General features: G+C 37.4%; 1 protein-coding gene across 2 annotated transcripts in view; it reads left to right on the top strand.

Moving 5' to 3' along the window:
• Positions 1–22734, top strand: part of LOC100889720 (polypeptide N-acetylgalactosaminyltransferase 1) — a 55417-nt gene that overhangs the window by 11208 nt on the left and 21475 nt on the right. For both annotated transcript variants that reach the window (XM_030990104.1, XM_030990105.1), the window contains exons 3-4: positions 4732–4902; positions 7682–7848. In XM_030990104.1, the coding sequence (XP_030845964.1) occupies positions 4847–4902; positions 7682–7848 (223 nt within the window). In that variant the 5' untranslated portion in view covers positions 4732–4846. The remainder of the gene's footprint in view (positions 1–4731; positions 4903–7681; positions 7849–22734) is intronic.

Below are 22734 nucleotides of genomic sequence, written 5' to 3'. Positions count from 1 at the left end.
TGTGTCAAGCACAATTGCTATCCATTTACACATCTTTTTTTTTTAATTTGCCATTTTAATGCATCATATCTGAATGAGCCTTTAGAGAGCGATCGAGCGTACATGTAGACCCACACAAATTGAGTTATAAAAATGTACCGTACATGTAGGTTTACATCAATGCAGGCTGTGACTTCAGTAGTTATGGCCCGCCTGCAGTGGGACTGGCAGACCATGGCAACCACCTCATTGACTTGATTTGATTTACAAAGTGAAGGTCAGTGAGTGTAGAAATAGAAGCGGAGCAATGAAGCATTGTAATCAGCCATGTACTGTATATTCAGGAGCTGTGGGTGACTTTACTCTGAAAAGCTTTGAAATACAGTAGGCCTAAAAGATTAACAAAGTGCTCTGGTGGTACGATGGCTCAGTGGTAGAGAGCTGTGGTCTCGTGACTGAGAGATTCCTGGTTCATAACCACGTCGATATGAATGCTAGATGTATATGTACATGTACATGTCTAGTAGTACCCTTTGGTAATGTATTCATAATCATCATTACCAAATACCAAGTCCCTTGGACAGAACTTGAACTAAACCGTCCGTTCCCTGGTGGCTTACTTACAAGCAAATTTGTTCTAAATAGTAGTTAGGTAAAAACTAATCATCAGTCACAATACCTATGACAAGAAGAAGATTATTAATTACCAATGACAATGAAAATAAATCTCCTCCCCCAAAGCAAAAGGCTCTTGTGAATTATTTTATTTATTTATATTTTGTTAACTCTTACCAGTTCTGTAATAACAGATAAGGTGGTTAGAGATACAGCATGTCCATAATGTGTTAAAGATGGTTTCACAGGTCATAAAACCATACAGCTGTGTACAGTATGTACTTTGATAGTATTATCAACAGTAAGAGTTGAAGAAATATTAATTAGGGCAGATATTTAGGTGATGGTAACAGCTGTGTATATAATAGTGTAGCGGAAATTTAAAAAAAATGCTGGAATGTAGGTCACAAGGGTAGTATGCACTCTGCAGAAACAGACTCTAATTAATTAGACACTGAATTCTGAAGCCTTGAGCCAGGGGAAAAAATACACTGGGGCTCGGGCGAATGTGTCCCGAAATGCCCAAAAGAGCCCCTAAAAGTCAGATGCCTCACCCCGCCCTCATTTTTCAAGATTTTTTTTCTTCACTCCTTTCATTTCATTGTGAAAATAAATTAGAAAGGGAAATCCCCTTTTACTTGCATGGGATCTGTTCATGACATTCATTTAGGATGAAAATCTGCTACCGGTGCTCAACTTACTCCAGATTCGTTTTCTTACCCTGAAGAATTATTATTTGTAGTTGCCCTTGGCGATTGAGCAATCTCTGTTGTTCAACCCTTCTTTGGTATTAAAGCGCATTATCGAGATACTGGAGAAGGAGGGGAAAAACCGCCTCGGTCCAGTAAAGTTTATTTACCCAAAGAAATCAATAAAATCAATATTTGGCACAGCGTTTCAGCAAGAACCCATGGCTGCCTGTCCCCCATATGGCTGACCCCATGGTGGAATTATAAAGGTGAAAGATTTATTTTCTTAGTAGATAAAAGCATTCTAGAATACATCACAAATTTATTTTTAACTGGCAATACACTTGTTTAATTTTCATGTCAAAAGCAGAAGGTATCATCAATTTTATTTCAATGTTTAAATATGAATTGTTATTTGTCCCAAAGTGATATAAACGTACCTGTACATGTAAATGTGAAATTAAATTTGATTTCACTTTTGAATATGCAATAGAAATGAAAAGAATGATCAATTGATTTTAAAGGCCAGGGCAATGTTAAAGGTAAAAGATCAGTTTTGGAAACGCCCCCCCTCTAAAAAATGAAATGGAAGCTCTTATTACCAATCATGTGAGAGAATATGTTTTGACTAGTATGTGATGATACAAATTTTGCTGAGAAACCGCCTACTAATTGATATAATTGGTAAATTATTATATCTATTTGGACCTGATGGATATCGGGCACGTATCCCGTAGTCCCATATACATCTTTCTGTGTACAGTGCTTGTTACTTGATACTTGATGAGGTAATCCCTGAAGCAGCTTTTCCAAGCTATACTGGGATGGGATGTGTTGTGACAGTAACTTTGTAACTTTACCAGGACTGGGCCAAATTTCTTATCATTTTGATGATTCCAGAACCTTGCAGTACACACCAATACTATACTGTAGATGATCAAACTTTTCTGATAGATTGCACAACGTTTTTTTCACAATGCAATCGCATGACCTTAAAGTGATCTTATCTTTAATTTGGAAGAAAAAAGAGGAAAGCTTTAAGATTCTGTATGCTACATGTACTTCAAAGCAGATGAATTGAAGAGAATCAATTATGGAAGGAAAAAAAAAGTTTTTTTAGGGGCTGTGCACAACAGTGTAATGAGGTACCCGAGTACACTCCCAGGCTCACAGGCGAATACTCGAGTATTCGGACGCCATGTTTTTTTATAATTTTTTTTATTTTTTTTTGATTTTTTTTTTTTTTTTTTTTTAATTTTTGGATTTTTGGATTTTTTTCCTTTTTTTTCTTTTTTGCCACTACCATACCACTCGGCAGTTTCCCAGGTCCCTCGCACAGCTCGCTGAAAACGCATGCAACTTTACTTTGAGTTGCAGTTGAAGGCGCCGATTTAATAAGAATAATAACAGTAAACAATGCTGTTTTAAAAACCAAAGATGGCAGAATAATCCATTTTCCTCCAAGTCCAAACAGAAATCTGGACATTTGGTCCCAGTTTCTGAAAGGTGAGTTTGACAGTGCTTGAGTTTGGAAACATTTTTACCGACGGTACCATGCCAGCGGATGCTGCTCTCCCTGGCACGGGTAAGCGTGGGCCTGGACATTTTTTTTTTTTTTTTTTTTTTTTTTTTTTAAATTTTTTTTTTTTTTGCGGCCGAATATTCGGGTACAAGAAATCGTACCCGAGTAGTTGTCAACCGTGCGGGTACTCGAGCATTCGACTACCCGTCGCAGCCTACATGTACATGTACATTGTACATGTATGCTGCTATACTAAATTTAGAATATCAGCTTGAGTGTTTTGGTTAATATCATTCCGCTTTCAACTGAAAATTGTCCTTGTAGAGTTGTTTCAAGGTACATTGGGTGAATCTTCATTCTTCTATTTTCTGACAATAATACTGTTTTTAGATTGCTACCCTCAAGTCAAAATATTCTTGCCTTTAAATTATACGCATCGTCATGAATTCTTTATATTTTCCTACAATTATATGATAATTTGATAATTGGTCTTCTGTAAAAACTAAAAACAATATGTTCTCACTTGACTGTAAGCATCCGCAGGCATTATTTATACACTTCTGTTTTCTAACAGTGCTATTTTGGGATTAATTGGTGCCCTGTATAAACTTGTTTTTGCTTTTATACATCTAATTGTACACATCTTCATTTCGGGGGCAAATTCGCCCCGAGCCCCCATGTATTTTTCCTCCTGCCTCTTCATGCATTTCGTACCCTAACTAAACTAAAATTGTGTTCGGTTGGTTGTACATGTACATGTACGCTTGTGTTCATGCATTATTTAAAAGCTTCTTTGTATTGCCGAGCTATCAAAAAAAAATCAATGTATAGACTCCAGAGCTCGATGGCTTGTGGGAGAAGAGATACAGGATGGCAATTTACGCAAGTACACAGACCGGTTACCATGGTAATGGATTAAGCATTCATGAAGGGTTTAGCTACATCAAGTCTCCATCAAGACCACAGCTGTGCTATTACCAAAGACATACATTTTCTGTGATGCGAGCACAGGACATGGAAGCTCTTAATTTAAATGGGAGGTTTTATTGAGTAAATAATTAATAGTGATCAAGCATTATTTTGAGGTTCAGCATTGTTCAAATGAGATTTGTACAAATTTGAACTTGAAGGAATGTTCTTATTAAAACGGCACTAGCACTGGAACTCCCGCACAATTTTGTAGTACAATCGAACCTGCTTTTATTGACTACCTACATGTAGATAGACAGCCCACCTGTAATGACATAACACCTGTCTGTAAAGCCCACATTTTCTGTTTCCCTTGGATAGAGAGTTGCATTGAAATGTGTATTATCAAAATGAACCTGTACATAAAGACCAGCTGCCTACATGTATACAGTGTACATGTAAAGACAGCATTTTTTGGTCTCCTTTGAGTGGTCTTTATTTACAGGTAATAGGGACTTTCAGATTTACATGTACACGACGAGTGTGTGGACTGGGCCGTGCCCGGCAGTGCCTTAAAAGGACGTCACATTACCTTAAAAGGATGTCACACGTGGCGGTCCACGTTCTCGTCGTGTAAATCTAAAAGTCCCTATTACTGGATTATGAGGACTCACAATACCACTGTAATATTGAAAATTGCAGACACACTGTACCGGTAGTCTGGTAATTTCCATTTGTAGATTTTTAAACAAAAACTTCTTAATATTGAATAACTATTCCTGGGAGGAGAAATGGGATTAAATCATTGATTATAAAATCATTGCCACTGTCAGTTGCATTTCTTATTATCCGTTATAATATTTAGTTTTAATTGTTATTACAAATCTTGTTCCATTTTTATTGGTGAAGGATATTATCCTTATGGACTCCGACTGATATGATATTTCATAATTCTTGAAATGAGATTTTAGAATATGATTTAATATTAACTTATTTTCTCCCATTTTCTTCTTTCAGAGATACCAAAGCCTGTAAATTTAGATGGCCCCGGCGAGATGGGCAAACCCGTTATTATAGAACCGGAGGGAAAGCGGAGTCGGAGCGGTTATGGCCCATCAATGAATTCAACTTGATGGCCAGCGATAGGATAGCACTCAACAGATCATTGCCTGATGTTAGGCCCAGAGGGTAAGAAAGTCATCCACACCAGAGGAAAACTTAAAGGCCCACTGTACTACTTGTAGCTACTTGCTCCCTCTATATAGAAAACAATGCCTAATCGGTGACCATTGGTCCCCCATGATCCTCTTTTTCTTATGCTAATTGAGAGCTGAATTGATGAGATAGCCACCTGTCAGTGACCACCCTGGGTGGTCTAATCCCTCCTAGCCAAACTAGTACAGACAGCCTTCAATTTTTTATTTTTTTTAATGCAAAAATCATACATTTACGAGAGAGGGTTGTTCGCAAGGTACGAATATAACGGAACGTCATACACAGACAAATTCTTTTGGGAGATGGTCAGTTATAGCATATCCATGAATTCAATTTAATGGCCAGTGATAGAATAGTACTCAACAGATCATTACCCGATGTTAGGCCCAGAGTCCATTGTAAGTTTGTTCTAGGGTCTTTAACACTAGAAGATGTTTATACAGATAACAAAACCAGATTCTTTATACAAAATTCGTTCAAAATAATGGTCAAGCCGTTTCGTGGTATGAATTTTTGTTGGTTAAGGAATTTCAGACAAGACAATAATCATGTATTTCTGTAAATACTGTACATGTAAATGTACAGTATTTACATTTTGCTTTAATATCTGAAAGGGTGTTTGAAGCGATTTTTGAATGATGACAGAGAGATTGCTCTGGCAGGTGGGTAGAGTGATTAGGCTAAATTCTTCCTTGCGGACATATCATATCTATTTATAAGCACCCTGCATCACAACAATGCCAAGAGACAGCTTAATTACAAAATTTGCATCAGGGTTTTGTCGCTTGTTTAGGTAGTATATTGAAACCATACATGTATGTACATGTATTTGTATGATAGTAGAAAGATGTACAAGGACACAAGTTTGGATGAAACTAAATGAATTTCAGAGAAAAGACATTTCTTATCTTTAACCTTTCTGGATCATATCAATATCCGCAGGCCATTAAATTACAATATTTGCGTCATGTTTGTTGCCTGTGCCTTCAATGACGAGTGCTTTATTGAATAGACACACTGCTCGATACTAGACACAAATAGGGGACAGCCATTGCCTAAAGGAAAAGTGTTGAATTACAAAGTAATTCCGACAAAATTAATCAAGATAGAAACCCTGGTAGAAGATCTCAGACTGCCAAATTTTGTTAAAATGGAATTGGGCTATGGTGAATATTCAATTTCTCATTCAACACTTTTTTTTGGGGGGGGGGGGGGGAGGTTGAATGATAGATGTTGACTAGTCTGCTAGTACAGACTCTAATTTAACACTACCACAATTCCTAAAAGCCTTTAGCAGAGCCTAGCTCTGTCAATCTCTGGCCGTGTCTAGTAGAGCAGCTGAAGTACAGAGCCTAAAGATGCGCTATTCCCTCTGCATAGTCTCGCAGCGCAGACAGTGTTTATACAGGACAACTGACAATTTGGGTTTGTGCCTGTTAGCTTAATGATACCCTTTCAGAGCAACCCTCTCTACTGCAAATGTTTGTGAAACCTACAGCCATACATGTATGTGAACCTCTCTTGATCCCAGGTCGTTAGGTGTGCGCCATGATGCACATTCATTTCAGCCCCAATTTGCGAGTCCATCGTTATCATTGGTAAGACGCTGGGTCGGGCGGCTGACAAATTACTCGACCCAGATACATGAACTCTCCCAAACGACCACATATTATGCACCTTCGTTCCTCGCTCTTTAGGGCCTCATAGCAACAAATTGGCTCGAGAGATGCCACAGCATAATTTTCTAGATCTTTTTACTGATCACTTGCAAATTTGATGTTACATGTACATGGATTGTATGCATTCTGGCAATTTCTTCTGTGACTATCCCGTGTGGTGCAGTTTACATACTAACCAAATTAACAAAATTTAAGATGAGGTGTTTCAGAATTTATATCCGATGTTGAATTCTGGTATAGAAATGCACTTAAAGGCAAAGACCAGTATTGGAAACGCCCCAATTTCAAAAATGAAATGGAAGCTCTCATTACCAATCATGTGAAAGAATATGTTTTGACTAATACATGATGATAAAAAATTTGCCGGGAAACCGCCTACTAATTTATATATTTGGTAAATTTGTTTCTCTCATGGACTGTGAGAGATATAGGGTAGTCCCATATACATCTTTCTGTGTATAGTGCTTGTAACGTTACGAAGAATGGGTCAAATTTCTTATCATTTTGATGATTCCAGAACCTTGCAGATGCTAGATGCTAGATGATCAACCTTTTCTGATCGATTCCACAACGTTTCTTTCACAATGCAATCGCATGACCATAACTGGTCTTTACCTTTAAAGAGAAAATAGCTTAAATCAACTCTGGATGTTTTTCCTTCAGTACAGTACATAGATGTTTAGACCAGCAAAGAAGTTAATAGAAAATCACCATAGTCTTGTGTACAACAAATATTGGAAAACAAATTGTATGAGACTCTCTGTTGATTGTTGAGCAGTATTCCCTTGGAATTTTCTTTAAACATTTTCTGCCACAATAGTTAAAAAGCAGATACAATTTCTACATTGTATGTAGTTTTTAACACGGGGATACAAGTTTTTCTTGATTCTGAGAATCTGGTTTCTGTCATCATCGATGAAAGCTTATTTTAATAATCTTCCTGGCACATACAGTACATTGTACACGTATGTGCAACCACTAAATACAACTGTTTTCTGTACATGTTTGCATCTAAAAATCTCCCAAAATATGTTTTTTTTACATGTATTTCTTTGTTTCTTGTGTTGTTGCAGTTGTGCCAACAAAGTTTATCCCAAGAAACTTCCAACCACCAGTGTTATTTTGGTGTACCACAACGAAGCGAGGAGCACCCTCCTGCGGAACGTTCATAGTATCATCAACCGATCACCTCACGACCTCCTAGCGGAGATCATCCTGGTTGACGATGCCAGCGATCAAGGTAGGCATGACGAATACGATACAATCATCAACTCCTAATATGGGGGGCATTGTTAAAATTATGTACCTCTCTTTAGAAATCTAGCCATCTGATTGGTCGAATTTGCAGTCGTGATTTTAGCCATTCCCTTAAAGGCTCACTGCACTACTTGTAGCTACTTGCGCCCTCTCTATATTAAACAATGCCTAATCGATGACCATTGGTCCCCCATGATGCTCTTTTTCTTATGTTAACTGAGAGCTGAGTTGATGAGATAGCCACCTGTCCAGTGACCTTGCAGGGCAGTCTAATCCATCCTATAAACTAGTACTGATAAGCTTTAAAGAGACGAACAATGCCAGTAATGGTCAATAGTTCATGAGTGATATTCCCGCAAGATTCTGGGTACCAGGAAAAAAGTTGTGATAAAACTTAGTTGTGCGGAGCGCGGCTACCATACAATTTTTGTGCGATAAATTTGGTCACTACAAACAAAGCGCAGACGACCGCCAATCTCGATTGTAATGATGTAATGACGAGATTACGCTATATGGAGATAAACCTGCTCTTTCATATGACACCTCATTTTTTTGAGTATCACCTTCAGGATCACAAGCAATAGAGGTTTGAATCTCGATTTGGAAATAAATACATTTACCATGATTTTGCATGATCGCGCAATACACATACCGGTAGACTGCATAGGGATATATGCGTGCAATCTCAATGGGAAGGATTTTTGCACACAAAATCTAGTGCACGATCAGACACCCTAAGACTAGTTCTACCTGCAAGTTGTCAACACAGACCTCGATAGCGTAAACAAACTTGATTACCATGATTAGTACATCGCACATGTATTCTATGACCTTTTTTTTTACAGTATATAAAAGATATAATGACTGCTTTAATATTCAAGGAATAGTTGTTTTATGTGCTCTCAGGGATGTTGCATCCCCTTGAGCCTACATGTATAAAGCAACTATAGCCCGCAATTTCCCAAATAGCGGGCTATTTTGGAAACAAGTCCAATATTTCTTGGGATATTTTCTCAACCAAGTAGCTCCGCTAATTGCATCTGCGGGCTGATTAGGAAGCAAATTAGCTGGTTAATTTGAGATCGGGCTAAAAAAAAAAAAAAAAATAGCTGGTTATTTTGCAACTTCTAATGAAGACAGGTTTTGTGGTTAGTTTTGTTTTTGAATGGAACTCCTTCTTGTCCATTGGTGGACTGTGACCGTGTTTTGTTTTTTTTGGGGTTGGGAGTTTCTCTTTTGTTTATACAGTATGCATACACATGGGAGCCTGGACAATGAGAAGTTGTCAGTTATATGACTTGTTCATTCTACCTGTGAAGGTACCTTTCACGAGAGGGGGAAAAATGTACAGCTAGAATATAAAAGATCATCCCTGATTCATCTGTCATTCTATGGGTTAATGGCTATGGAAAATGAATGAAATACAAATTAAACATACAATAGGTTTTTGATGACGTCCCACTTCACCACTCTATGCCCTTGATTAAAAAGACGAGGAAATTGGAAAGAATTGTTTGTTTCGCTCTGGCTATATTTGCATTGGAAGCTCAGAAATTGATTTTTCTCTGGCCGGCAATTTAACACATGGCGCTATTGTGCTCCAGCTGTGCTACTTGTTTATTTTCATTCACACGTGTTACCATCAGTTGCTAATTGAAATATAATATATTACATGTTCTTCAATTCAATCGCAGGATCACTGATCCAATTGATTTTTTTCCCTCCATACAGTATCTCAAGCTAGGAAATCACTTTAATACAAATAGCTTACTTACATGTACATGTACGTATGTTCTTCTACAATTAAGGACAATTTAGCAACCACCTGTATAGAAAGACACCTGCCTACAAAGACCACACAATGTGTTTCATGTGAAATCTATTTATACACAATTTATTTATTACCTGTTGACCATGTACAGTTTAAAGACCACCTGCCCACAATCACCACATTTTTGTTGTCTCACTGTATTTCAATTCATGTTTGATTTTGTTTTAAATTCAATGCAACTGGAAGATACTCATCTTCATGTACGTTACATGTGATCAAGGATAATTATATTGTTTTAAAAATGTTGTTACTTTTATTAGCTTTCATATCAGTGCAATAGATGAATACAGTAAATGCTTTTAGAACCACTTTTAATTATCCTAAAAATCTATTAAGTGCAGAGATAAAATTTGGCTGCAAGTGATATCCTTTCAGATGGAACAAAACATTACAAAAGTCAAACAGAGTGCAGGCACTCTTTTCCGTAGCGTACATGTTGTTTCCATAGTAATATGCTTTTCCAGCAAATTTTTAATAGCTCTGTGCAATTTTATTGATCTCTGAAAAACAATAGTTGATGAATATAATTACCTAGGAGTAAACATGTTTTTGTTGTGCCACAAAGTGTTGTAAATGGCATCAATGATTTAAGATGAGGAAACAAATTACAACAAGATATTAAAAAAAATTACATTTATTATATTATTGTGGAGGAAGCCAATAGGAAAACAGTAGAATACTCTTGAATGTGTTGGTCCCTAATATCAAATACAACAATTTAATTTTACTTAAAGTGATGGAACTCCAAATATACATGTAGCTCTAGTGAACATCCTTTTTTACACTGGCAGATCATACATTTTTCTATCCATGTACAGGGATTGATATTTTAGACTTGGGTATCCTAAAGAGCTCTACGCGTAAGGCTGATCTGGGTTAAGCGGACTAAATCTGAGGAACCCAGATAGTCTGTACATTGTATCTGATTTCAGGATTATCGGTCCTCTGCTGATTACATTAACCTATTGAATTCACTTTCATTTTCATCATAGGGGGCCTGCATATAGTATGTACATTATTGTGTCGTTTATATAATTACTGTACATGGAAGAACCAAGGTGGTGATGTGCTTGAAAAGTGTGGAAGAGTTTTTATCAACTAGTTTCCATGACTTATGGATGGGTTTGATACTAACATTCAAATTTATGGATGTTGTTTTTCCTGGGGACCTAGTGACGAGGTATTCCATTAACCTGTTATTAAATGAATGAACTGAAATACTTGGAATCAAGTCTGCTCATATATTATTTTGTGCTATGTCAGGCATGCCTTCAGATTGTCAAAAATAACTTTTGTATAAAAAGTATGCATATCATTTTAATATGTTAGTAAACGTTATGTTACATCAAGGAAGGCCTCCCCATTTTTATTTTTGAAGGGGTATGAATTTAAAGGAGGGGTGGGGTGGGGCTAATTTCTTTTTTTTTTCCTTTTTTTTTTTTGGTGGGGGCTGAACTACATTTGTACATGTACATGTACAGTGTACATGTAGGTACCATGCCACTGTAAGTATCAAGCTGTGATGTACACTAAAGGTCTACCACTGTATGTAGATTTGGAAAATTAATGACAAGTAAATTTCACATTAATGAAATACATGTAAGTACATAATGTTGCCCCCTAACAAAAAAAAAAGGGAAAAAAGAAAAAAGAAGACTTAAGTTAATATGCATCAAGCAGGCAAATCAATAAAAGAAAACAAGGTCCAAACAAATTCACATAAAAAAGGCTGATGTGTCCAATCCTTGTATAAGGCAGGAAGAGTTGACAACAAAGACATGGTGCTGAATCATAACATCCCCCACATCAATGCTAAATCAATGTGACAATCGGCAAACTTCTTGTAATTCCTGTCTGGGCATTCAAGCTCTAAATCACACCACTGCAAACTTTACTTTTTCTTTTTGTTCTACGGTACATTTTCCAGGAACCCTTGCCCCCCCCCCCCCCACTCAGCATTGAATATTCTAGATGAACATTATCCAAACTCCTCACTTCTACCCTGGGACAGGACACGTGCCCTAGGAAACAATAAACCTAACCTAAAACCCAGTTCAAATCCTTATTCCTAAATCCTAATCCTCTATCTTTGAATAACTAAAACTGGAAGCAAATCTTGGATTACCTCTTATTTCAACCCAAAACACTGGTTTAGTCACTAGTCAGGCAAGTAGAGGTAGAGTTGAGCCCTTTCCTACCGATATCAGGCTAACATTTGATGGGATATTCAGAGCCTTTTGGTTGGAAAACTCGTCTGTCTGAGGCTTAATATTATAATCTTCGACTCAGTTCCTCGGTTACATGTAACGTACTGATGTAGATCATATCAGGATGACAGTGATCATGCTACTTCCCCCTTTACTTTTGCGCAGCTTTCCGAGAGTTCCTCCCCATGCATGTTCAGTCAGTCAATAGAGGACATGATTACACATGTATGATCTCATTCAACCCCTTGCCATGTTGGGCTATTTATAGATAATGTGGGGGGAACAGTATGTACATGTACATGTATGCACATGTTTCAGCTGTTTACTCTTGACAGACGTACAGCTTGGTGAGGGTTGTTTTCTATCCAGATGTGTTACAATGAGGATTAGAACTTCCATGGCACTAAATGGATTTAGAATGTACACCAACAAAACAAAAATAATAACCGAAACAAAACAGAAGTACATGTACGTGTACATGTGATATTTGTTTGTTTGTTTGTTTGTTTTACCTGACTGCTAATTAAAGAAAGCATGTGTATATTGTAAGCAACCAGAGGACCAACGGCTTTAAGTCCTCCCTAAGGGACTTGGTAATGAGGATCAATGCCTTATGGTGCCCTTACCAAAGGGCACTAGTGTATCAAATTGGTTTAGAACCTGGGACCCCCCGGTTTTAGGAGACCACCGATCTACCACTGAGCCATTGCGTTATTATGTTGAAAGAATTGATGAAAAACATAATGCTTAGGTAATTAAAGCGGCAATTTCGAATTTTGTAAATTTTCATGACTAATTATAAAGTTGTTGCTTTATCAGGGTTCAACACTGACCTTTTTTACTCTGGGTCTGGTTCGAATCTTAGTGTCTTTGTACTAAAGAGGGTCTCTTGTTCAACTTTTCACAAATTTTGGGGTCCAGACCAAATTTCGAGATCTCATATGCATTGTTTGCCTTTAAGTGTAAACTCTGTAGAGACCCAACAATACTGTCTGCTTTAATAGAGCTAGAAGGGTGTTAACTCATAGTCTGTATTACAGAGGTAAAGCCCTTCTGGCTCTTAACAGAGGATGTGTACATACTACATGTAGGTGATGATTGATTAGCTACACTGTCCCACGTGTCCACATTCGTGTTGGTGCACTTCAAGTTAGGTGGTCTTTAGCTGGTTTTTATGATCGTTGTGTTTACATTGGGTTGGTCCTAACAGTCGCATCAATCATTCAGAAAAAGTTTCTCATTAAATACCATATGATCATACAATAGCTTAATATAAATTGTAAGGCAGCCTTGAGTATAAAAGGGCAGACCAGGCCTGATAAAAACCCGATTTAAATCGGTTTCCTCCCGATTTTTTTGATTTTTCCCGATTTTTTCTCGATTTTTTTTTCTTCCCGATTTAATTTTTTTTTTTTTTTTTTTTTTTTTTTTTTTTTTTTTTTTTTTTTTTTTTTACCAGATTTTTTTTTTCTTCCCTTTTTTATCCTGATTTTCCTGATTCCCCCCTTATTTTTTTCTATTCTTACCTATTTTGCCCTATTTTTTTTCTCTATTTTTTTCTCCCCATTTTCTTACTCGAAAGGGGGGAATGTTGTTAGATGCCGTTTTTTTCCCCGCGAATCGCCTTTTTTTTTTTTTTACTCAAGGGGGCGTGGTTGAGGGGAAAACAAAAAACCTATTTTTTTTTTAGTGCTCACTATCACCCCTGGGGCAGACTCAATTTTTTCCTTATCAGGCACGTTCATTTTAGTTGGTATTTTGCTTTCTCCATTGTACATGTATATTGGTTAGAAGATTTAAATTAAGCATTAGGCCTACATGTACTTGCACAATGTCTTCCATTTTATTTTTTAGTATTCAATTTGCAATAATTTCTGTTTCTGTTTCTGTCTCCCATAACTTCTATAGGCCCACTATCAAATTAGCTTTCATGTTTTGCATGCTTGGCTTAATTGTCCAGGCAAAGCTGTACAAATTACACCAACATTTTTTTTCATCTTGAAGAAAGAAGAGACATGTAGTACTTGTAGCTGGTGGCATCCTCCTCCTCAAAGTTCTCATCACAGTTTTATTTGATGCTGTTGATGAGAGCTTTTTTTTTTTATTTATTTTTTTTTTACTTGAAGAAATAAGATTATTTCATCTCAGTGCTCGAAGCCAGAGGGGCATTAACTGTGTCAGAGTATATGAGTTAACGCCCTTCTCTAAACCGTAATCTGATAGCGTTCGGGATGTCCTCCCACAATTTCTTATCACACTTATATTTGTTGAAGTTGTCTGTTATTTTGTATAGTTTGTGAGAAAACCAGAGGCAATTTCCCCCATTAAAGAGGATTACATCAAGAAAACAGGATGCCTGTAAGAAGATGTAAATAGGTTCTCACTCAAAACACGATTTTCATCACTTATTCCTGTCCCTTGAGAGCAAAGTTTGACTCTTAATCCCTGTTTGTGAGATAGTTTTGATCTTCATGAATAAAGAAATAAAAGTGTCTTGATGAGGCACGTCCACTCTGCCCAGCATAGGTGATTAGGAAAGACGTGTACTGGCAGAATGAAGTTAGCTGCCAGTTTTCCGATAGCCAAAGAATGCAGTCCATTTTGGCGGCCGCCGTATAATAAAGGTGTGACAACTGGTAGCGGCCCAATCTCTGTTCCTATTATTTGGTATTCTCTTGATTCAGATGACTTTGTGAATCCTGGCAAAGTCCTGGTATGGCTTTTTCTTGGTATTATCCATGCCCCCCCCCCCCCCCCCCCCCCCCCCGTTTGTTGTTATAATTTTCTCTGCCCGCATGATCGGTGATTGCTGATTTATTTTTAATGAATTATTCTGTGTGTCGTATGAGCACAAGTGTTCAACACTCATAGAATATTGACAGATGTACATGTAAACAACATAGGCAGGGTGCAACACTAAGAGGAGACCATCACACTGGGCTCCTAAATTGTAATGCCCAGACCCCTCCCACCCCCCTCCCTCCAATTTTGAAATTTAAATAGTGGGGACCCACTCACACAGACCCTCAAACTTTAACCTGGATCGAACCCTGGACATAACACAATTAAGTTTGACTCTAGATTATAGTTTTGCTGTAGGGGTAAAATAGTTGTGAGACAGATATTTCTTGTTATCAGTATCAAAATAGAGAAGTAAGGATATTTTTTTGTAAATAATTTGGTTGGCGACTGCCTCAATTATGACGGTATGTCTTGGTGCATTAGTTTTGATGTCAATATAGATTGTAGTATTGACTTTGTGAGTGGCCAGAAGCAGCTTTTGACACACATCTTTCTGAAAAGGCTTTGCCTTGAAAATGATCTCTATCTCATATCTCCATGCATGCATTCCCACAGTTGCAATCTTTGATTTTTCCCACATTCTGGTGTTTTGTCTTTACTGGCAAACACAATGAAAAATTGAAATAGGAACGTCCATCTCTCGAGTGCGGTTTTTGAAACGTCTGCCAAAATTTCATAGATTTTTGCAGTGTTAATGCCGCTCTAGAAACCAGGAGAACACTTTTGTGTTGCAGCGGGCACTACAGCTTCATTGAGAATTAGTTAATGGAAGACAGCTATGGGGACAGACCTGACCTGCCTTCTTCGACCCATCTTAAAAAACAAGGTTTCCCTGCGGTATGTCAGTTTTAAGGACTAACAACTCAATCATCCCTTACTTAACGATTCAGGGGATAATGATAGAGCCACGGACACTTGACAATATGATTCTCAAAGATGACAAAAGATTGATCCAGGAGTTCTAGAGGGGCGTATGAAATATTCATTTGTTTGTCAGTGCTAGAAGTGTCTTTTTCTCTTGCACTTAGACTCTTCATGTATTGTATTCTGGGTCTAAAGCAATGATCGGTTAAATCCCTTTCAAAATGAGTTGCTTTTACCTCAAGAGAAGTTCTGTTTACATGTAGGACAGAAGTTTCCATTTGTTGTAAGAGAAAAAATATATAGCAATAAGAGAAGAAATAGATAGCAAAAAGAGGAGGAAGGAGAAAGCAAGAGAGCACTAGAATGACAAGGTGATGATGATATTGATAATTGATTGAGTTTGTTTGTTTGTTACCTTACTGCCATTAAAGAGAGCATACACTGTATGTATGCTTGTAAGTAAGCAACGAGGGGACCGACGGCTGTAAGTCCTCTCTGTGGGACTCGGTAATGAGGATTAATGCCTTACCAAAGAACCTGGGACCTCCTGGTTACGAGACCACTTCTCTACCACTGAACCATCGTGTTCACTCTATGACGATGGCCATGATTTAGAAATGAGGAGTAATGATAAAGCTTATCACACATATTTTTATAGGGACCTGTAACAGTCCATAAGCACTGACTTCTGCAAAGAGGGCAGTCATTCAGTTCTAAATATTTTGCCCTCCATAAAAATGCACTTTGCATGAATTAGGATTTTTAGAAGAAATGAGCATACTAAACTTGCAACTTGCAAAGGATATCATAAAGTTGCTGATTTTTGTATGGCTGATGACATTCAAATGTTAACAAATTTGTGGTTATTTGATTTTTCTTACAATAGAATTACTGAATTACTCATTTCTGTGATCTTTCTGCAACATCAACTAATTGCGAAGTTGGACTACCACTTTAAATGAAACAGATTTGAGAAAGGAATTGCTCCTTTCTCGAATGAAGTCAGCTTGTTTGAATGGCCGACATGCAGAGATCATGACATCATTGAAAATAAATAGTTTGATGGATGTAAGCCTACATCTATGTAATCAGAGCAAGCGATTAAGAGGCTTTGAGGGGAGGACCCTCACACACCAGAAATAGCAGTTGACCCATTTTGCAGACGCGCAGTGATGATCACTAATTTACAGCCTGATCGAAAAGTTCACACTTTACATCGTGGTCTTTGTAAATATGGGAATAGATAAATTTGAAATGGTGAAGTGGTTTTTATAAATTGAAAAAGTGTAATAGTTTTTTACCCAGGTTATTACTAGTAATTGTTCATTCTCAATATACTTGAAAGATATTGTAATTTCTTCAAAATGCAACTTTCCGTTTCATACAAGTTCATGTTTAAACTGTCATTGTATTTTAGTCTCAGTGAAAAGAATTTTAAAGACTGATTAAAGTGGATTTCTATTGAGAGTTCATATCATCTGCCCCCCCCCCTCCCCCCCCCCCACATACCAAGGAGGGTCCAAAATCCTCCAAGCAAACTGAAAGCTTCACAGTCTCTGCAGGCTACCCCCCCCCCCCCCCAACAAAAAAAAATTGTGATTGCGATATCATCCTGGCAGTGGGATGAGAGATTTTGTTGCGTGCAAGATTAATATGTACATACAAATGATTAGAATTCCATCCAGTCTGGCTGGTGTAAGCAAATATGTGCTGCACTGTGCCTCCACCCCCCCCCCCCACCATTAAATGCACAGTTTCTGGTATGCTGAAAATTAAAGCCCCCTATTAAAAGTGTTGGGAGCCCCTAATTTGCCAAAATTTTGATGGCAACATTTCACTTAAATTGTATCATAATGTATTAAAAAGAGAATGTCATTTAAGACCCAGGTCTACAAATATTCCCCCCCCCCAAAAAAAAAAAATGTGTATGAAGACAAATATTGATAAAAGAATAGATAATTGGGTTTTCTGTTGTATGCAGAAAACTTCAATTTTGCATTCATTCATCAATATTCGACTTCGAACACATTTTTTTTTAAATTCCTTGCAGAAATGTGTCTTAAATGTTGTCCTCTTTCACGTTATGATACAATTTCCGTGAAATTTTGCCATCAAATTTGTGGGGCCCCCAACACTCTCTTTAGAGGGCTTTAAATGCACAGTTCCTGGATATACTGGAAATTCAACTGTTTACATGAATAATACCTTCCATCAATAAACCAGTTATTGTCTCGCCTGCATTCACAACAGTTACTGCCAAAATTGTGTAATTCTAAACTAAATTCATAATTATAATGATAAGATCTGCTTGTACAAGCTACTGTAGTCATAGCAACTTGTTGACACCTTGAAATCCAGGGGCCTCAGATGGCAATTTTCAGCTTGGCTGGCAGGCTGAATAACTTCAAAGATAATGTTAAACAGTACCCATCACCATTAACAATAAATATCAACAAAATGTTACAGCTTCTGTGTATGAAATCACTCCCAAGAAGCTTCACCCTGCAGTCTATGGGGTAATAGTTAAAGGTAAAGACCAGTTTTAGAAACGCCCCCTCTCAAAAAATGAAATGGAAGCTCTTATTACCAATCATGTGAAAGAATAATGTTTTGACTAATATGTGATGATACAAATTTTGCTGAGAAACCGCCTACTAATTGACGCACGTGTCGCGTAGTCCCATGTACATGTACATCTTTCTGTGTACAGTGCTTGTAACTTTACCAAGACTGGACCAAATTTCTTATCATTTTGATGATTCCAGAACCTCCAGTACACACCAATACTTATATGCTAGATGAACAACCTTTTCTGAACGACTCTACATCATTTCTTTCACAATGCAATCGCATGACCAGAACTGGTCTTTATCTTTAAGGAGTATGACAACATATGTAAAGATGTAAATGATCTATCATATAAAAATCCTGCCCATGAAACCCAAGCCAGACGTACAGTGTAAATTACCATCCGTCCATTGCGTCAACAGGTCAAAGAACACATTGGTTTAACATTCTTTTATGGATACATGTGAAGACAATATTTCAGCTTGCTTTTCCCTCTACGGAAGTAATATTTGAAGCTGACATGTCAAATTGAACATACTGGCATTGGATTCAAAACATTTAGAGCCTTTAAAATTACTTTTACCTTAAAAAAAAATGTTGTAGAGAGTATTTTAGCATGCATTACTCTCTACAGAAGTAGTACGGCATTTGTAGCTGACCTGTCAAATTTAACATACTCGCATGCCGTTCAAAACATGGTCCCCCATGATCCTCTTTTTCTTATGTTAATTGAGAGCCGAGTTGATGAGATAGCAACCTGTCAGTGACCTTGCTGGGTGGTCTAATCCCCTGGGCAAACTAGTACAGACAGGCTTTACATACTGGCATGGGGTTCAAAACATTCAGAGAAAAAAAAATGAAATTGTTTTTGATTGGTCCTTTTAGAGCAACCATACTTTCAATGTTTGAATATCTATAAATAGGTGTATGATTGGCATGTCTAGCCCTTGGGCCTATCTCTCTCTCTCCATATGAAGACTTCCTCTGGGAGTCTGAGTAAAGCCGCAAAGGCAGAAGAGAGATTGATTGGCGTTGATCTCTTATTCAAATGTTTGTGAATTAATTCCCAGTTTTAAAGGGGCAAATGATGTTTGCTTGTAGAAAAGCTGCAATTTTAAGAGAAGGAACATCCTCAAGCTCTCAGAACCTTCAGATTTTTTAAAAGCGAAACAAGATGTGTGGAAAGTTGCAAATGCATTGAGTGCTGAAAAGTACACACATTGATGCATTTTGCTTATAAGTAAAACATTTTTTTCTTTCTGTTGGAGGGGTGGGAGATGGGTGCATATTTTCTGACAGAAACTTATACAAAAAGTTGTGGGGGGGGGGTGCGTGTGACTAAACAGGACATAGATTTAACTTTAAAGTTATGAGCTCCATGTACTGCTCATGGAAACTGGCCACCATCTCCCTTTCAAGTTTATGCAATGTCTTGTGAAACCTAGAGCTAAAGTAGCTATAAACTCTGCAAAGCAAAAGCTATGTGTATGCAGCAAATGTAATATAGTTCATATGACACAAAATATCTACTTTTGGTAGACTTCAGACAACACTACATACATGTAGTACTTGCTGTACATATTCATGTGTTTCCAAATGCTGATCATTAATGTGATGTGACAAACATCACAAGCAGTGCCAAGTTGTAGTCTACAGATGTAGATTCCTTTGCAACACTTGAAAACCCCAAAGTGTTTAAAGATAAACTCCAGTACTGGTAAAAAAAAAATTAATAATTCTCACAGAATCAAACGAAACTTACACTGAATGTTCAAGATTACAAATAAATGACATGTGCCAAACAATTTTGGAAGAAAATGTATACTGGCTGAGTAATGAGCATAGAAAGACAAGGAAACCAAGGTAGTACCATCCCCGACACGATGTGTGTTGTCCCATATATAGCTTTCTATGTGAGTGTTTGTTACTTTACCAAGACTCGGTCAAATTTATTATGATTTTGATGACTCCAGAACCTTGCAGTGCACACCAATACTTACATGCTACATGATCAACTGTTTCTGATCCTTTCACACCTTTTCTTTCACAATGCAATCGCATTACCAGTACTAAAGTTTAGCTTTAATGATTACTTTACTTTTAACAAGTGCATAGTCATAATTTACACATGTCGTAGTAAAGCCTCATCAAAATTCGCTGCAAAAAAACAATGATGTAGGCATTCATGTAGTGCATTTTACATACCAGTATCTTTCTGCACGCAGGACCCTGAGAGTGGTACCTTCAAAGGGGCTGTTATTATTTGTAGCTAATTACCCCCCATTAGCATTTGCCATTTATTTTGCCATCACCACATTTTTTCTTTTGGTTTACTGCATCATTTGAACAAGCCTTCAAGGACTTATCTTCAGTTGTATGAAGTACCAGTTTTGAGTACTGTATATGTTAAAAGGTAAAGACTAGTTTTGGAAACGCCCCCCTCTCAAAAAATGAAATGGAAGCTCTTATTACCAATCATGTGAAAGAATATGTTTTGACTAATATGTAATGATACAAATTTTGCCGAGAAACCGCCTACTAATTGATATATTTGGTTAAATATTATATCTATTTGGACCTGATAGATAATGCACGTGCCACGTACATGTAGTCCCATATACCTCTTTCTGTGTGCAGTGCTTGTAACTTTACCGAGACTGGGCCAAATTTCATTTAGATGATTCCAGAACCTTGCAGTACACACCAATACTTAGAGTATTATGCTAGATGATCAACCTTTTCTGAGCGATTCCACAACATTTCTTTCACAATGCAATCGCAAGACCATAACTGGCCTTTCTTTTTAAGAGGCCATTATCAAGTGCAGCTAATTACTCCCTCCCCCACTCACAATTGCCATTCAAATATAAAATAGTTTCTATATTGTCGCCTTCACGTTTTTTCTTCCTGTTCACTGCATCGTGTGAACAAGCCTCGAGGGACTTATCTTGCAAGTGGATCTAAACTGTATCAAGTACCAGTATCAGTCCTTACGTTACAGGTGTAATAAAAGTCTGAGGCTGTAGACTGGCCAAGTTTTGACGAATATTTGTAATCGAGTCAGTAAGAACCGATGTGTAACCTGTTATTTGCTGGTACATTGTACATGTTTGTTAGAGCCAATCGTAGGGAAATTCTCAGAGGTCCACATTAAGTCATATCCTGACAGTAACTTAATCTACGAACAACTCAACATGTAATGGTACGATTTACCAAGCTAATTAGAAGGTGACCTTAGGAGGCCCATGAGTAGTTTGTAGGCACAAACCCATGTCCATCGTAGCACCTACTCTATCTATCTATCTAAGTATCTTCTTCCGGTTTGGAGGTTGATTCCAACATCTCTGAAAGTCTCCATTTCACTCTATCTTCTGCCATTCTGGTGCACTCTTGCAGTTTTAGTCTACTCCAGTTCTTGACATTCTCTTCCCAGTTGATTCTGGGTCTCCCTCTTGGTCTAGTTCCTTCCACTCTTCCCTACAACACATCCTGTAAAGGTACATGTTAGGTATGTCCCTTTTGCAGCCAACCTCAAATGCTGTAGAACTTTGCAGGAATTATGAATATGTCATGTATGTCCTATCTGTGAAATGTAAACGTTAGCAGTGTCCTCATATTCAAATTATGCAAGGAAACCCGTTTACTTGCTAGCCTTCACTGTCAGACACTATTGAGTGACTGACTGGCTTTTTTTCTTCTTTGGTAATTACATACATGAAAGAGTTGTAAAGGGTACATTAGCATTTGTCTACATCAATAACCCACTTCTTGTGATGGCCAAGATTAAACTGATTGAATCTTTGCGCAGCATAAAACGTATGACCATTCGGTACAATTGTCTGAAATCAAGACTATTACTTTTGGGCTCTATAGCCCTAAAGTCGCTTTGACAACTAATAGTCGTTATTTTCCCACTTGAAGACATTTTCAAGCCCCACCTTTTTTAGGGAAGTTCTAAATTAGTATTATCTTTCAAATGCAGTTGGAATTTAACTTTTTCATTTTTTGGGCCTGCAAATGGGACATAGTACCTTTAAGAGGCTTTGGTGCCTTTTAACATGACCAAAGTATTTGACTTTTCTCTCCTTAACTAATCCTACCAGTGCAATTTGTTTACGCCCTGCCATGTGCAATATCTCTTTGTTGGTTTTCATTTGTTTCCAGGAAATTTTCATCATTCTTCTGTAAATCCACATTTCAAAAGATGTTATTCTATTTTCCATGACCTTGCTTATTGTCCATGTTTCTGCTCCATACAATAGGACAGATATAACAGTGTACTAGTCTTAACCCAAGTGCAAATTTCACCTTTCTATTTGTGAATAAGTCTTTCATTGCCATGTACATGTATATCAGGGCTAAAAAAAAAGAAGTTGTTTTGCCCTTTGCGACCGGCCCCAAAATCTTGAAATCTACGGTCGGCTTTTTATTTTTTATTTTTTTTTTTTTTACCGTTTTTTTTTCGGAAAAAAATGTATTAAAAACATTCAAAACTGAGAAATATCAGCCCAAAGAGGGAGTATTTTTTTTTTAATTACGACCGACCGACCCATGTTTTGGCACCTACAGTGTAAAGGGCAATACAACATCTTTTTTT

This window comes from Strongylocentrotus purpuratus, unplaced genomic scaffold, assembly GCF_000002235.5.
Source record: "Strongylocentrotus purpuratus isolate Spur 01 unplaced genomic scaffold, Spur_5.0 spur5_scaffold_19, whole genome shotgun sequence".
In the NCBI taxonomy this organism is placed as follows: Eukaryota; Metazoa; Echinodermata; class Echinoidea; order Camarodonta; family Strongylocentrotidae; genus Strongylocentrotus; species Strongylocentrotus purpuratus.
This window is presented reverse-complemented; position numbering and strand designations above follow the sequence as displayed.